General features: G+C 37.8%; 1 protein-coding gene across 2 annotated transcripts in view; it reads left to right on the top strand.

Annotated features, from left to right (window-relative positions):
* RASEF (RAS and EF-hand domain containing) overlaps positions 1–17476 on the top strand; it is a 57656-nt gene that overhangs the window by 26724 nt on the left and 13456 nt on the right. Inside the window, exons 4-13 of one of the 2 annotated variants that reach the window (XM_084779533.1) lie at positions 784–879; positions 2965–3042; positions 6967–7082; positions 8316–8384; positions 10884–10968; positions 12057–12145; positions 14487–14721; positions 15033–15170; positions 15262–15406; positions 16902–16983. In XM_084779533.1, coding sequence (XP_084635659.1) covers positions 784–879; positions 2965–3042; positions 6967–7082; positions 8316–8384; positions 10884–10968; positions 12057–12145; positions 14487–14721; positions 15033–15170; positions 15262–15406; positions 16902–16983 — 1133 coding nt within the window. Of the gene's footprint in view, positions 1–783; positions 880–2964; positions 3043–6966; positions 7083–8315; positions 8385–10883; positions 10969–12056; positions 12146–14486; positions 14722–15032; positions 15175–15261; positions 15407–16901; positions 16984–17476 lie in introns of both variants that reach the window. The other variant, XM_084779534.1, reaches the window with a different exon arrangement.

Here is a 17476-nt window from a genome sequence, read left to right as displayed (position 1 = left end):
ACTGTAGTCTTCTTTTTTAAGTTAATCTGACTCTCCTCCCCAAGCCCATTTGTTCTTCTACCTGAGTGAGGAGTTCTGAATGAAGTCCCTGGACCTGCTGGTGCACCCATTTGCCACTGTTTTCAATAGGGAAACATAATGGAATACATCAGAGTGTGCAACATAGTCACATACTGTGTAATGGTCTTGCAGCTGCGTGGATTAAAATGGTCCTATCATTAAAGCCTGCTGCTGTTGTAGCCACCTTATTTGCTGTAAAGTGCACTTCCTCATGTTTACTCAAGGACAAAAATCGCCTAATAGCATTTTTAGACTGTACCCTGCTAAGGAGCTCTCCTAGCTTATCACAGTTTCTGTGCACACTGCATAGAAATTTTTAATGATGTGATTTGAATTCAGGTAAGAATAAAAAATGATTGGACAACAGGTACATCAGCTGTGCCTTCCTGAGTCCTGGGACATCATAAGATATAGCTGTGCTATATTTTTGACAGTAATGTTTATCTATTCATTGGCGTTCGGTGGTCTTACCACAGTGTTACAGTCTTAGAGACTGAACTTCAGGATGATGTGTGAATCTTGATGTTTTGCCGTTCTTCCAGTTTTGTAGGCTTCAACTCCAGCACTGCTGTGCACCTATACCTTCCTGATATCCTTGGGCCATCTTATCATTCCTGCTTAGGAGCCTTTTGTATCAAGCTAAGCTTCATGTCTGTGAAGGCTTGAAGGCTGTCTAAGAGACAAAAATTACTTAAATGCTTTTTTAAAAACTTTTTTTTTTAGGAAAAACGCAAAGCTGAGGAAGCTCTTAGTGACCTTAGACGTCAGTACGAAACAGAAGTAGGAGACCTACAGGTGACCATTAAGAGGTTAAAAAAGGTATGTATATGGCATGTAGATATAGCCTCACTATCTCAGTGTCTGAGACATTGAAACTGAAAGGACAGCAGGTTACCGAGAAGAGACTTGATACCCTATGAGCATATACGGGGGGAGGTAATCCCCCTCAGGAACAGTCATAGGGGAGGGGAGTAAGGGGAAAATGGAAGGGAGGGAAGAAGGGGAGGATACAAGGGACGGGATAGCCATTGAGATGTAACAAGAATAAATTAATAATAAAAAATTAAAAATAAATAAAAATTTTAAAAAAATTAAAAAAAAACTTTTAGAATTATATTAAAGTAGAAGAAAGAATGGCATTTGTGATTCAGTTCACCTCCTCGAGAGACTTATTTTTAAAGCCCTGCAGTTCTTCTAGTTCCTGCATCATCTGATTTTTATCGTGGGGATAATAAAATGGCTTATCTTTGAAGAGTTCATCATACCCATTTCTTTAGTTTTCATTCACGAAATGCTTTGAGTGAATCCCCTGTTTCCAGTTCTTTACTGAAATATTATCGACTAGGTCAGTTATCCCTGTAGTCCTGTGCCTTGCTTACTTCAAGGTATATAGCAGATAATTAGTAAATATTAAGTGAAATAAAAAGTTGTTCTTTTAAGTAGAAAGTACCAGGTCTAGCAATAACCTGTTCATGAGATTAAAAAAAATTGTAGAAATATGAGCAAAAGCATGTTTGAGTGCTGGCATTCTCCCTCTTGTTTCCAATGAACAGTTTCTTTGTACTCTGTGATTCACTTGCACATGCTAAAAAGTGGCTAGAGAGTGAGGCAATGGGATAGGGGAGATTTGGAGCCCTTGCCAGCTTCCATGATGCAGATATTTTTAGTGTTATAGACATTATGCTATCAAATTGACATCTCCATATACAGAAATAAACTCTCACCTGTCACTACAAGCTACTTCTGTAAGGATTATCCTTAGATCTTACATGTGGTTGTTTTCATAAGTAGTGGGAATATGTTAACTAAGTAAACAGACTGATAATTAAACATTACAGTAGTACTGGATGGCCATTAAGGGAAAGCTGTTTCTTTCTGGTCATTAGTATACAATCTATTTATCCTGCGTATTAAACCTATCATTTCAGGCTACCCAAACCATATGAGTTAATTGGAGCAGACTAAACAGTCTCCTGGTTTAAGGGACCATCCCTTAGGAAGGTGGAGTTACTCAAAGCCAAGCTAAAGAGATGGGAGAAATAATTAACCATTTAATAAGATAATACAGTTTTTCTTCCCCAAAACACTGCCTTCTGTGCAGTTGTTTACTGAGTGGAATCCATGGCAATTCCTTTCCTCTTTCAGCTGCTTTGAATTGCTCAGAATTCAAGCATAGCTTTTGACTTCTTCCATCTCTGTCCTGGGCATGGTTTCCCCAGTGTCTCATGTAGGCATCTCATAGTTCATCCTCTCCGTGCCTGTCTAGCGTCTTATCTATCATGCTTAGATATTAGTGATGTCAGTTATTATTGCAACATTTCTTACAGTCCCCATGTAGAGAACAGGTGAGTCTGACATTAAAACTCCTCTTAAATTTTATTTCTAACGCTCATCTGTATTTTCAGCTCTTATGAGGGAAAAAGGTCAGGTGTTCAAAACCAGCCTTAGCCACAAGGCAAAATTGCGGCTAGCCTATACAATATGGGATTGTATCAATCAAATCAAAACAACAACAACAAAATCAATTCATACACTTAATAGAAGGTAAGACTATTACAAAGTAAGATAGAAAGTGGTAAGCACACAAGATAAGAGAGAATGCCCAAATTCTGTTACCAAACAAGAAAAGCAGGGATTTGTAATGGAATGGTTTCCAAAGGGATTTTCCAGTGTTTTGAAGAAAATACATGTAATAATAAAAGTCCTTCTCCAATAGTTTCCATCATTTAAAACACATGTTTAAATATTATAGATTTTATGTCATTTTGTGATTTGTAAAGTCATAAGATGTTAAAAATGAAAAACTGCTAGAACTCTCACATTTATATTTAAAAATATTTCTAATCCTCACCAAGGACTTCTGAATGAGTTTGGAAATACGTAATTTATGTTTTCCTCTTTCAGCTCGAAGAACAATCAAGACACATAAGTCAAAAGCAAGATGTGACAGCATTAAAGAAACAAATTCATGATTTAACAATGGTAAGAATCACGCTTCCCTGGCAGAATTTTTTTTCCTCTTAAGACTGGGTCTTGGCTACTTTTCTATAGGTATGATAAAACACCATTCCCAAAAGCAACTTGGGGTGCAAAGTTTATTCCATCTTACAGCTCTCAGCTCCATCACAGAGAAAGTCAGGGCAGGGAGAGAAGCAGAGGCCAAGGAGGAACACTGCTAATTCTATTGCTTTCTTTTTATACAAACTAGGAACTGCCCAGAGATGGCACCATTTGCAGTAGAACCTCCCACATCAATTATTAATCAAGAAAATGCTTAATAGACTTGTCTATAGGCCAGTCTTATAGAGGTGTTTTCTCAGTTGATATTTTTCTTCCCAAATGACTCTAATTGGTATCAAGTTGACAAGATCAAGTCAACACAGACAGCATGCACATAATTGTGGTATTTATTGTTTTTGTGTTTCTGAAATAAAAGCTTAAAGAGCAACTGATACTATAGTTATAGAAAGTCTTTGAAATATATTTCAGTAACTGTATTATAAAAGAGGCATTCTCTCTCAATTATATACTACTTATGAGGTTTTTAAATGTTTATTTACTTAAAGTAATGCATATTGGATTAGTGCAGTTACTCCCAAGCTTTTAGAAGCATCCTTGCATTTGGATGTGTGGCTCACCCTCCCTTCAGCTTTCTATCTGTTCTTATATTTTTTTTATCTGTTCCTAAGTTTATATTTCCTTTCATTGTTGCAAAAATCAATAACATTTACCTTTGTTAAGTTATTTTACTTGTTCTGATTTTAGGTTAATCCTAAAGATTAAAAGTGTTTTTACTTACTCAGGCCCTTGAGTTGAGATTGCATACCTTCTATCTACTCAGTAATCTTTATTCCATTTCAGAGAGAAGTTTGCTAGGACTCACAGTCTCAGCCATTCCCGATATTGTTGCATCATAGATGGCTTTATACTTGGATCATGAAGAGTTGCTTGCTTTCTTGGATTTTCTGATTTTGTTCTTGGGTTCTTCTTTTAAAAGAGTGTCTTAAACTAGCCCAAAAGGGATGTCCAATGAAAATCTTCATTTATCAGGAGATTAGGATAGATGTGGGGACTTCCTATTGGGACTCTAGGTAAGGGAAATATGGAGAATGGGGAAATAGAAGGACCCAGAGGGCTCTAGAAACCCACAAGAAAAACATCATGATGGGTAGATCTGGACAGGGGGCCTGCTTAAACTACTGCACCAACCAAGAATAATGCATGCAATAAACATTGAACCCCTACTCAGATCTAGCCAATGGGCAGAACATCCTCAACAGTTGTGTAGAGAGTGGGGACTGACTCTACCATGAACTCTTTTGCCTCGTATTTGACTACTTCCCCTTGGTGAGGCGGCCTGGTGGTACTTAGAGAAAGGATAAGCAGGCTACCAGGATGAGACTTGATAGGCTGTGACCATATATATGGTGGGGAAAGAAGTCCCCTTCTGTCACAGACCTAGGCGAGGGGAATAGGGGGAAAATGGGAGAGAGGGAGGAATGGGAGGACAAAAGTGAGGGGATAACAATTGAGATGTAATTTGAATAAATTAATTAAATAAAAAATAAACAAAAAGGAAGAAAAAAAAAGAGAGTGTCTTAAATAGAGTTTCTACTGTGATGGAACACCATGACCAAAAGCAACTTGGGGAGTGTTTATTTCATTCACAGTTCCATATAACAGTGAGGGCAGGAACCTGGAGGTAGGAACTGATGCTGAGGCCATGGGAGAGTGCAACTTACTGATTTGCTGCCTCTGGGTTCCTCAGCTTGCTTTTTTTATAGAGCCCAGGATGGCAGTTCACGTATAGCCCCACTCACTATGGGGTGGGCCCTCCTATAAAAAATCCAATTAAGAAAATGCCCTATGGCCTTTCCTACAGGAATTCTAGCTTGAGTCAAGTTAATGTAAAACTTGTCAGGACAAAGATAACTCAGCTAGCTTTGTTACGTCACCACTACTGTAAAAATTCTTTATTTTCCCTTGAAAATATTAATTTCAGAGATCATGAAATGACAGTTTTTATTGAATTGTTTTAATCTTGCTGTACTTGCATATCAACCTGATATTTCTTTATTTTGGGCCCTTCATTATATCTATAATATTTCCTTTTAAAGAATGAATGTTGAGGGTCATTACACTCAGTATTTCTTCCTTCTGGGAAAAGTGAAACAGCACATAATATAACTCTCATAGTTTTATCTTTCCCCCTTCTTCAAATCTTCTCGTTCAAAGAACCAATTATTGATTCAACTATTGGACATTTTTAAAAATAAATATATAAATTCTTAACATCATTCTTTATTCTGGTATGTGGCATTTGTTACCAAATTATGATAGACAAAAGCTGGTCACTATGCCTCTGATGTTAGAGACAGACAGACAGACAGACAGACAGCACACACACACACACACACACACACACACACACACACACACACACACACCACACTTCCTTGAAAGCTTATCTAAATGACTAAATTAGAAACTCTATGTAGACCAGGTTGTTCTCAAACTCACAGACATGTACCTGTCTATTTGTCTTTCAGTGTTAGGACTAAAGAAAAGAGCTACCATGCCCAGATAATTTTAATTTGTTTTCCCTGCTCTCATTTCTTATAAAAGATTTATTTTATGTGTATGGATGTTTGGCCTTGATGTATGTCTCTGTACCGTATATATGCCCGGTATCCATAAAGGCTGAAAGAGGGCATTGGATGCACTGGAACTGGAGTTCTGGGTGGTTGTGAGTCACCCTGTGGGCTCTGGGTATAGAACCCAGGTCCTTTTGAAGAGCAACAAGTATTATTTAACTGCTGATCCACCTCTCCAGTCCCCTAGCTCCACTTGTCATTCTACTTTCTGACATTTAACCAAGCTACTTGGCCTCTTCTGCATTCCACAGAAGAACCTACTAGATATTTGTGTTTAGAATGTGCCTTGATGCCTTTTATTAGTATAATTAAAAACTGGAGGCAGGATAACTTTATAAGGGAACTGTTTTATTTAGCTCACAGTTGTAAGTATTCACGAGCAAGGGGCAGTGTCAGCTTAGCGTTGTTGCAGACCTGGCTGTAGACAATCAGAGAATGACCCACAAAGATAAACAGAAAATAGCAACTGATCTCCAGAAATAGCTTCCAAGGACAGCATTCCATTGACATAAGGAACACCTTCTTGGATTTACCTCTTAAAGGTTCCATGCCACTTCTGTTCTATCCCTGGAAACTGAGCAAAAAATCTTTGTGGTAATGCATGCACTCTTAAATTATATCCACACAGTACCAACTGTCTCCACCCTACCACCCCAACTCTCTTCTTTGTGGTGGCACACATCATCTGGTTTCCATATTCTAGAAATGTGTTTAAGTCACTTCACTATTGATGAGCCCCTCTGACATTTATTTAACCGTTCCATTGTAATTTCATATTCGGGAGGTTTTCTTAGAAGGAAAAATAGACAGTCTATATGCATAATCAATTATTTGAACTGCAAGTGCCCAGTGATTTCTCTTTAAAGAAAAATGTAAAAGTTTATAACTATATTTTTCTATTATTATTTACATTCTTTTTAAATGTTACATGATGGTGTTTATTATTAAAAGCATCCAGTGTAACCAGCTTTGGGTAGGTGTTTAGATATTTCTTCCTGCCTAATTTTCCAATAACATCAGTGCATTCTTAACAGCCTTTGTTTATTATAGTTTGGTATAGATGTCAGATACAAAATGAAAAACAACTATAAACTTTAACTATTTGAATATATAACTGTTTCTTTCAGCAGGCAGATGTGAAGAACTGAGAAAAGGTAGTTTTATTTTTGTGGGGTTACAGTATATACTATTTCCTTTTTCTAGAAGCAAGAAAAACCTGAAACTAATGAGTCTCCTGGTTCATTTTCTTTAGGAAAATCAAAAACTCCAGAAAGACCTTTTGGAAGCACAAACAAATGTAGCCTTTCTTCAAAGTGAACTAGATGCTTTGAAAAGTGATTATGCGGACCAGAGTCTGAGTTCCGAACGGTATGAAACTATTCAAAATAGCAGGCCATTCATTAACTTTGGGGGATTATATATTGCTTTCTAAAGATGGTACCTTTAGTGACACATTTCCGTGTGTGTGTGTGTGTGTGTGTGTGTGTGTGTGTGTGTGTATACATAATCTTTTTCAAAAGAGTAACTATTTGAATTCTAGGCCTCTTATGATAGTGGACGGCTTAAAAAGAGTTTGGATTATGTGGCTGTGGGAAGAAAATACTATGTACAAACAAACCTCTGTTAAAAGTGCTTGTCAGATAAGAAACCTGGCCTGAAGCATAAGAATGAAAGTCATTATTGTCAGTGCTTTGAAGTGTTGATGTAAACAACATATAGCTCCACATAATCAGAGACAGGCATTTTTTACATAAGAGATACAGTTGTATGCATATACAAAGAGTGTAAATTTGAGCATTTGGGAGAAAGAGATTTTTTTTCAGACTTCAAGCAGAACTAAGACATTGTAGTATCATTAAATGGTACAACCTTTCCTGCTTAAATAATGTTTGGATCCTTAGAGATAATGATCTGTGAGTTCAGCAAACATAAAATAAAAGAAACATATGCCACTGCTCTTTAAACATTGTAAGTTCAGTTGCATAAGCCAAGACAAAAAGTTAAGCAGTGCTCACTGAGGAGGCCCAGCAGTAATATGATTAGCAACATCGGGGCTGGCTAACTGCCCTGCTTCAGCTTTGTTAAGGAGACACAGGTGGTGAATAACAGAGAAAAGACCAGCTTGTGTTGGCCAAGGGACAAGAGGATCCAGTGGCAGCAATATCAGCTGAAGCCATAGCATTGCCACTGCCAGGAGCATCCTTGGCATACTAATCGTGTCCATGCCTCCATCCTCAGAGTACCCTATCTTTCAGGGGCTTTAATATCTCTGCTTCCCAGACACAGGCAAGAGAAGTCTTAGAAGTGTTGTAGGAAAGAGGAAAACCAGAGAAGCAAAGTAACAGACACACCCTTTTAAAACACACTAAAGGTTGATAAGCTAGTTTACAGGCATTTGAAAAGGGCTCAGAATTTTTGGCTAATGAGCTTATAAATTCCTGTATGCAACTGGATTCTAACTCGGCAGCAAATGGACAGGTGTCTATATATGAAGCTTGAGAGCTTGCGAGGATTGGGAGATAGTGATGAGTTGGCCTGTGCCTCCTACACACACCTGCTGTCTCTTTGCTCCTCACTGAAACATAATATATAATTTTGCAGGGATCTGGAAATAATCCGAGAGTACACAGAAGATCGCAGTAGTCTTGAGAGGCAAATTGAAATCCTCCAGTAAGTTCTTACATGAAATGCTCTCTGCATTTTAGCCAAGTTTTGTTACTAAAACATGAAACACAACCTGCCATATCCACTGTTCAGGTCACTGTGTCTTCTCATTGCAGTACATTTGGCATGTCCACTTCACTTTCTGACTCATCTCCCTCTAACTGAATTACTCCAGTGCAGCCTAGTTCTATGAATCCTCCCAAGCTAGAAAAGTATATGTCCCACGTCAGTGTTATGCCTGTTAGGAATGAAAACCTTCACCCTCAGTGTTCTACTGCGTATCTGGAGAGCTCCTCGGTTCTTCTTGCAAATGGGCCATAGAATAAATAGTGCTTAGTCATTCTTTCTCACTTTGTTATGCTGTCACACACACACACATACATATATGTGTGTGTGTGTATATTCTTAGATTTCTTTTTTCTTTTCTTTAAGAAAACCATTTCCTAAGAAATTCTTTTCTAAAACTGTCATCTTTACAACTAAGTTGTAGTGATTCCATTCCCCAAGTGTCTTTCTCAAAAAAACCTTGATGCTCTCCCATTTGTTTCACTTACACACTTACAGTATGTTCATTGGTTTTCAATCTATTAAATGAAATAATGTTGGGCTTGGCAAATGTTTTTTTTTCTCTCCTGTTTTTAATGTTCATTAAGTCTCAGCTGTGGAAACTGCAGAGGCCACTTGTTATATAGTCTTATTAATTTATTCACTCATTAACTCATTCAATAGATTTCTCAGTTAACAGCTTTCGTGGATGAGGCACTCCTGTAACTGAGGGTAGAATAGTGACAGCAGATAGAGTAGTAATAGAGAAACTGGTTACTCATAGAAATAAATGCCGCATATATAATATATCCAATTGAGAGAAGTACGATGAAGGAGAAGGGCAGGCCCCCCACGGAGAGCTGTAGAAGGTGGAGAAAGTGCTCCTGGTGGAAGAGAAAAGAGAACTGAGATACGAAGGATGAAGTGGCTAGAGACAGGAAAACTAGATACTCTACAGAACGGTGACTTTGTGATCATCACTTTTTAGCTAGGGGAAGTGGATGTTAAATGACTTTCGTGATACCCCATGTGGTAAGTACTTAAGTGCATATTTAAGCTCTAATCAGTCTGAGATCAATGGCCAAGTGTATGCTTGGAACAGAAACCCCATCAGGCTGTGAAAAGGATGGGATGCAGGAAGAACAGGCGTGCTACGTAGCACATTGTGTGGGTGCCTGGGGCTCAGCTGTGTGAGCGGGAGAATGGAGAGCTGCATGAAGCCTGCTGACACAGACGTTATCAGAGGGAAGAGTGAGTGCCACAGCCCAGCAGATTTATTCTTTTTTATTAATTTTTTTATTTTTACATATATTTATATTATTACACATATATACAATAAACTACCTACAGTAAGAAGAACCATGAAAAAATCAGGAATTGTATAAATGTTGCTTTCATAGTGTTTTGGCCATATGTATTTGGCAACCTTGAAGAAAACATGTTTCCTATCTTGATGAATCTAAAATTCTGAATGTAAATCAATATCTATTGTGTCTCATCTCTATCACCTTAAAACATCTATCTAGACCTAAAAACATCTTAACCCCTAAACAACTAAGCTTAATTGTAAAACTAAACCCCATCAGAGACTTGAGTAGGAATAAAATTAATTACCTGAATAGACCGGGAGTGCAGGTTAGTAGCTTTCCAAATGAAAAGATGACAGTTTGCTACCTGAGAAGTCACCCAAAACTCTCTATAATGTTGGAGCATCATCTTCAGTCTTCTGGCCCAATATATCTGACAGACATATTTGTGAGGCAGGAACTATTGAGGACTTGCTTACCTTGCCTTGGCAGAAATTGGCCATTGAGTCTGCCTACATCCAAGCTTCACTGAATTATAATACAAGGTTTACTTCCACTACTTTGAAAGTGCTATTGCAGGTTGTTTAGGATAAATAAATTGTACAAGTTAATTGTTAGTTGACCAAAGTATTGTCATATCAATTACTAGTCTATTTTTATCAAAAGAATATACATCTTAGGTGTAAAAGATAGATATGATTCCAAACAAAGATAAGGTAAAATAGATAAGGCCTCAAAAACCTCAGAGACCTACAGAATATGGCACTAAAATGTTTTTATTACTTTAAAGATTCATTGATAATGTGACAGCTTAACTCCTGGCAACACCTCAAAGCAGATAATGAGCATCAAAGAACCTCCTTATGGAGATTGCTTCAAATATGGCAAACAAGCCACTGGGAAAAATGCCCTCATTTCTACCACAGAGAGAATTCTGCCTTAAAAAGGGACAAATTTATTTTTAAAATGCTCCTAGACCTGCAGGAAAGAGAATTAATCAATTCAGTTATTGTAATTTGTATCTCTTTCTGACTCTGTGTCTGGGGTTTGAAGGGAAACAGAAATTACAAGAGGTGTTAAATATCTGTACATTCTGAATGCCACTGCCTGAAAACAGAGTGCTTCCTGTATCTGTCTTCTTCTTCCCACACAGAACAGCTAACCGGAAATTACACGACAGTAATGATGGCCTCAGAAGTGCCCTGGAGAACACCTACAGCAAGCTCAACAGATCCTTGGTATGCCATGTCATCCTAAATCATACTCTTTTCTTTCTCTTCATAAGTGTTTTGGGGCATGAAAACCCATGATATTTTAGGATAATTTCACGTTGATCTTATAGTGAGACACTTTTAACACAAAATAAAAAGGATAAGAGTTTTCTAAATTAGAAATTTCTAAATTACACATTCTTAAAAGTAAATTCAATAATATTAACAAAACTCTTTTATTTATTTTTATTTTTTATAATTTATTCATATTACATCCTGATTGGAACCCCGTCCCTGTTCTCCCCCCATTCCCACCTCCCTCACCCATCCCCCATCCTCCTCCCCTAGATAGGCTGGGTTAGATGGTAGCAGAGGAGGTCTCCCCCTAACCACCAAACTCTTAAATTAAATATTCTATGAAACTAAAGAAAGATAATAAATGTGTGTGTGTGTGTGTGTGTGTGTGTGTGTGTGTGTGTGTGTGTGTGTTTAATTCTGGAGGGTTTAATAAATAAGAGCTAGTTAGTGTTCACAGGACAGGAAGATACAAGAAGAAGACAAATCCCATGTTAAAAAAAATTGCCAGTCAAGAGAAGGCAGCTTTGCTTCTGGTTAGTGACGTTCCCTATGACAGACTTCGGACAGTTCGAGGCCCTTGGGTTTGGGGTTTTAAACTCTCCTGGCAGAAACAAGTTTCCCCAGATTGTAGTTATGATGAAGCATCTAATCTCATTTTTGTGGCTCAGCTTTAGACATGAGAATCTAGGGTCATATTTGGATGAAGAATAGTTACTCAATAAAATTATGCTTCTAGAAGAGACACATCTGAGGAGGCTGCTGATGTCATGGGGTACAGGAAATATTTGAGGAGCTAGCGGACACTTGTAGAATCTTCAGTAGAGCTATATAAGAGTCAAATCAGATGAAGAAGAGAAACTATGTCTGTTATGTATGTTGAAACTTTCCAAGTGATTATTTTTCATGTTCACATTTGTTCATGTGGGGTCATAGATTTTGAATTTGTATTGGAAGTTAAATTGTGTGGGTATGCATAAGCACATCTGTCTATAGTATGGAAAACATTTACATACTATACAACTACTTGTGTATTACAGCGTATAAATAATATATCACCAGGAAATACAATTTCTAGAAGCAGTCCCAAATTTCATCACCATTCTTCTCAACCACTGGCTTATGATAGGTATGTAGCACCTGCTTTTATTATCTGAGTTCTAGATTGAAATTGAAAGTAAGACAAATTATCTTAGAGAGGAATTAAAATAAAGGGATATATTTAATTAACAATTTATAATTATCATAATTGTACATTAATGTTCAGAAACGTGAAAAAAGGAGGAAACAGTAAATAAGCATTTTGTGGAGGACAGCTATTTTCTCAACATACTTCGAGTGTGAATGATTGTATGCATATCCATCACCCCTCTCCTCTAATTGTGCCCTATGTAGTTGCATTATGGACGGTGTATTGCTTTAAGCCTCTTGTTATGATCTATCAGTGTTTAATATTAAAAAGAGTAGAAAGTGTGACTAGGTTTATGAGTTACTAAATACTAAAAAAAAAAGCCAAAAAACTGAGATATACCAAAACTTAGAATTTCATTTTGTGGTATGTCAAAGTATAGAACAAAAGTAAAATGTATACTAATGCATTAAAGCTTCCTATATGTTTGAATCTTTCTAACTCAGACTTGTCTACTTTTGTATGTGTGGAAGGAGTACTTTTAATATAAATAAGCATGTTCTTAGTATGGTGATATTGTATGACTTTTGCATGGGTATATGTGAGCATCAAAGAAAGGTTAAAGATATAGTTCCATGATTGTCCAGCTATATACACTTTAATGAATTTAGAGGGTTAACTTACAGGAGGCTGAGTGACCCCAAACTACTGTGTCACTCGAGAGTCCCATTCAAGCCTAGATAATGATCTAGTATCCTTCTAATGATGCTCTCAATTCTCTCCTATTGTGGGGATTGAAATCAGGGAAATCTTATGACAGCCATGTAATAGCTTGTCAGGTTTCAATTTGGTGATGGTCAGTAGTGCTCCACCAAACTTGATTTTGGCAGATGCTCTTGCTGCCATTAGGAAAGTCCCTAACAACAGAACAATAATGCTTGACTACATCTGGTGACAGCCGATGCTCTTGATGCCATTGGGAAAGTCTCTCACTACAGAGCCTCTGTGAAACCGTGGTCCTGAATTCTTTTGCTGATTCATTAATTTTTATAAAGTGAATGGTTTATTAACAAGTAGCTGAATATGCAGTAGTAAATACATATTTTTAAAATGTGTAGGCTTGATGCTACTTTTTCAAAACTATTATTTAAAAGTAGTTCTCAGCAAGATGAAGAGAAAACAAAACATAGAAAACAAAATTACTTCAGAAGTCTCATCAGGATTTATTCTTGAAAGATGATGCCACAGATGAGGCCCTAGAGCTTGAAAGAGAGTTCCTCGGTAGTGTTTTCTGAGGAATAGTGATCTCACATCACCAGGGCCTCAGGGAGGCAAGGGCTCTTCTTTAGGCTGACCCTAACTAGAAGCCTGCATGGTACTGTGCAGAACTTCCTTCCTGGAGGTTAGTTTGATATATGAAGTTAACAGGGTGGTTTTCTTTTCTGTGTTAATTTACAGCTCTTCTTGCTTGCAAAAAATCTTTAGGCATGTGATATTGACTGCTGATTTTCCCTCATTGGGGGGAGGGGGTTGCAAAGGGTCATGGGATCTTCACCCAAGTATTCAGTCACTGCCCCTCTACCAGCTCTGTGTCGTTTTACCCTAACTGTACATGGCCTTGCAGGCTTGGGCACTGGCTAGAGTACATATCGGTTGAGAAGGACTAAGAGAGAGGGCTCCATTTGTGCATCTATAGGGAAGCCATCATCCACACTGTGTAAGACTTTCCAGTGCAGCTCCTTTGGGCTCACTCATGCTGCTGTCAGTATCCCCTGACCCATGTTCTGTAAGTAGGCACAAGAAACTCACTGGTTTTCCAGGAGCAACTTTGGTGAAATTGAAGTTTGTTTTGTAACTGTGACATTGGATGATTGTAGGCTTTGCCTAATTTCCCCTCCTCACCTGCAAGGGAAAATCTTTCCAATAACTCTGTCTTGAAAATAAACAAACACATGACACAAAATAGAAAAGAGTTAAATCTAGAAATAGACAAACAATACAGACTGTGGTCTAACTGTGTTATAGTAAAAAAGCTCTGTGGTCTAGGGATATTTCATTAAAGTAGTGGAAGATTGTATTTTTATCTAGAATAGTCATTATTTGTGTCAGGAAGTAGACTACCCAATGTAAAAGAGCAACATGTATAAAGTTTCTCATTTGAGGACTGTTGTCATGATAAATTACTACACAGAATAAATTGACTGCACTTTGCGTACTTCTTCTGCCCATCCTAAGGGAGCATCCCGTGTCTACTGGCAAGTGACAATGTTGTCAGCCTGTCTCTTTGTGCTGTTGCTCATTGTGAACTCCTTGGTAAAGTTGTTTCCTCTTTTATCACAAGGCCATTCCATTCTTCCTATGCTGATGAGGATTGTGATTCCTTGGCTCTCTGTGATCCTCTGCAGAAGATGAGTTATGAAGTTGACAGCCTGCCTGAGAGCTGCTTTGACAGTGGCTTGTCTACTCTGAGGGACTCCAATGAATGCGACTCTGAGGTGGACTACAAGCACCAGGGAGGATTTCAGAGTTTGCATGGAACACAGGAGAGCCTTCGGGGAGACGCATCGGACACAGATGTAAGCCAGAAGCCAGGATGCTTTGATGCCTTCCTTTGAGTAAAATCTTCTACCCTGTTTTATAGAAATCTGTGAAAACAACACATAATCTGTGGTGTTAAGGTCATAAATAGGAAGTTTCTTCACTAGAATGGATGTTTTCCCCTATGAAACTAAGGAAGTATTATCAAAGTTTTGTTTCGAAAAGGAGGTTTGTTTATTAATCATACTGGTAGTAGACTTAGCAACATAGTTTTGTTTTTCTTTGGTCTGTATGTAAATATGTTAGAGATTTGGTTTTTAATTGTTGTTGTTGTTGATTTTTTTGATAGGTTCCTGATATAAGGGATGAAGAAGAATTTGATTCTGAAAGTGTGGCTTCTGTCTTACACTGGAAACCACGGGGGTCTGTTGGTGAGAACAGCACTGTTAGTTCCTCCAGAAAGCCCATCTCAGCTCTTTCACCTCAAGTGGGTAGCTTATGACACTCTTCTCTTCATGTCTTATTACTAAGAGGAAGAAATGAGCCCTGTCATCACCCATTTGGCTATTTCCCTCTAGATAGACATGGTGGATAACAACTCCAAACCCACGTCTCAGAAGGCTTACAAGATTGTGCTTGCCGGGGATGCTGCAGTGGGAAAGTCCAGCTTCCTCATGAGACTCTGCAAGAATGAATTTCAGGGGAATACAAGTGCAACTCTAGGTATTGCTTTTGTTTCCATGCTAACAGAGGAATTACCATCTCTAGGTTGATTTCTTTTCTTTCAGGAGTATGCACATAAATTCATAGAATTAAATATTTGTGTATGAATTCATGCGTATAGAGACTGTATGTGCCTGTATGTGTGCCCCTGTATGTAGAATAATCCTTTACTTTGACTTAAATCTAATAAAGAAAAAACTGACAGATGTGGGAAATCTCTATACACAGTTCAATCAAACAATTCTATGCTTAGACATAGTCCATTCTTTAATTCAGCCTATATTTCTCAAGCCTTGTATTGTAATGCTGAGGGTACACAGTGGAGAAAGCCAACTACTCTCAACTTTCAAGGAACTTTCACTCAGGGGAAACACATTGACCAAAATGAATTTTTAAAGTGAGGCACAGAAAGACATGCATATTTCCACAGGTGGCTAGGAAGAAGTTTATCAGAAAAGTCTTTCATTTTATTTTTTAAAAATTTCCAACGGCCATGGCAAATTTGAGATTAAAGTCCAATTTAAATCTGTGTTTGTGCTCCTTTCCACATGTTTACAAGAAAATGAGTTTAAGTAGCATTAATTTTCTCTTCTTTATTTTTTCCATTTCTTTTTTTCTTTTTTCTTTACTCTTTTCTTTCTGAGTCTTTCTTAAAACACCACTTTCAAAGTAAATTTTGTACACAATATGTGTTAGTCGTGTTTTTGCTCAACTTCTCCCAGATAATCTCATATTCCTTCCACCAACTTCATGTTCATTCTCACTCTTTTAAAAACAAAATCCACATAAAAACAAAAATAAAAACCAAACAAAAAATAATTAAGATAAAAAACCCAAACCAAACCAAAACAACACCCCCCTCACACCATGGAGTTCCGTTTCTTGAGTAACTGCTCCTGGGCATGGAATCTACCTTGTAGTGTTGTTCATATACCTGGTAACACTCCATTGTGCATAACTGATTTTCCCTTCTTCAACAGTTACCAATTGTGAATATCTTCATTGTTAGGGAGGAGCCCATGTCCAATTCTCCTCTCAGTCCTGGGAACCCCCATCTGGCTTGAAACTCTGCAGATCCCATGCATCCAAACATAGTCTCTGTTTGTTCATATATTCATCACTCCTCTTGTCTCTGGAAGACAGTGTTTGGTTGGAGTCATCCATCCAGTCTGTCTCTTTGAGTCTTTTAGCTTCCTCTTCCACAGATTACTGAGCCTTGACCTCTTTAAGAACCGAGTGCTGCAAAATCCCTCACTCTCTGTACCTTGTCCAATTGTCAGTCTCTGTGTTAATTCCCTTGTCTTGTCAGAAGAGTCTTCTCTGATGTGGGTTGCGCTTATCTGTTGGTGTATCCATATATACATGTGTGACCTAATTCATTTGAAGCTCAGTCTTTGAAAGCCAAGTGTATTTCTTTCTACCTTTGCTTTTGTTTTTAGCTTTTCTGTTATTTAAGTTGCAACTTACAGAATCACCTGTGGTATTTCTATTTCAGGAGTTGATTTTCAAATGAAAACTCTGATTGTAGATGGAGAACAAACAATTCTGCAGCTCTGGGATACAGCTGGACAAGAGAGGCAAGTGCTTTCTGTAGTGTTTTGAATGAGAGACTACAAAGTCATGCTGTTTTATTCACAGTATATCACTGTGCTTTAAGATATTGCATGTATAATTGTAAGGTATATGTAGTATCAATAAAGCTCATTTTTTACAACATCTTCCATATGTATGTCTCATTTGTATGAGAAGTCTCTTTGAGCTTCCATTAACCTGATTATTGATTGGGACATCATATTTTCTGTGGAGAATATGCAGCATTTTTGACTGCAGTGTCACTTCTAGGGCCATTTAATTTGGAAGCAGTAAAAGATGGTTGAAGATACCCTGTCAACTATCCTCGATTGAAGGGAAATAACACCAGATAAGTGGCAGACACACTTCTGGTGATTCCATATTTTACGGTCAAAATTTACCCAATTGTGCAGTGAGTTTGAGGTGCCTCCCTCTGTACCATGGTCTATTTGTTGCTCTAGGATTCAGTGATGAACATAATTACTGCTAATGGTCACT

This window comes from Acomys minous, assembly GCF_964271855.1.
Source record: "Acomys minous genome assembly, chromosome: 1".
Classification (NCBI taxonomy): domain Eukaryota; kingdom Metazoa; phylum Chordata; class Mammalia; order Rodentia; family Muridae; genus Acomys; species Acomys minous.
The sequence above is the reverse complement of the archived record's forward strand: the minus strand, read 5'-3'. Positions and strand labels throughout refer to the sequence as shown.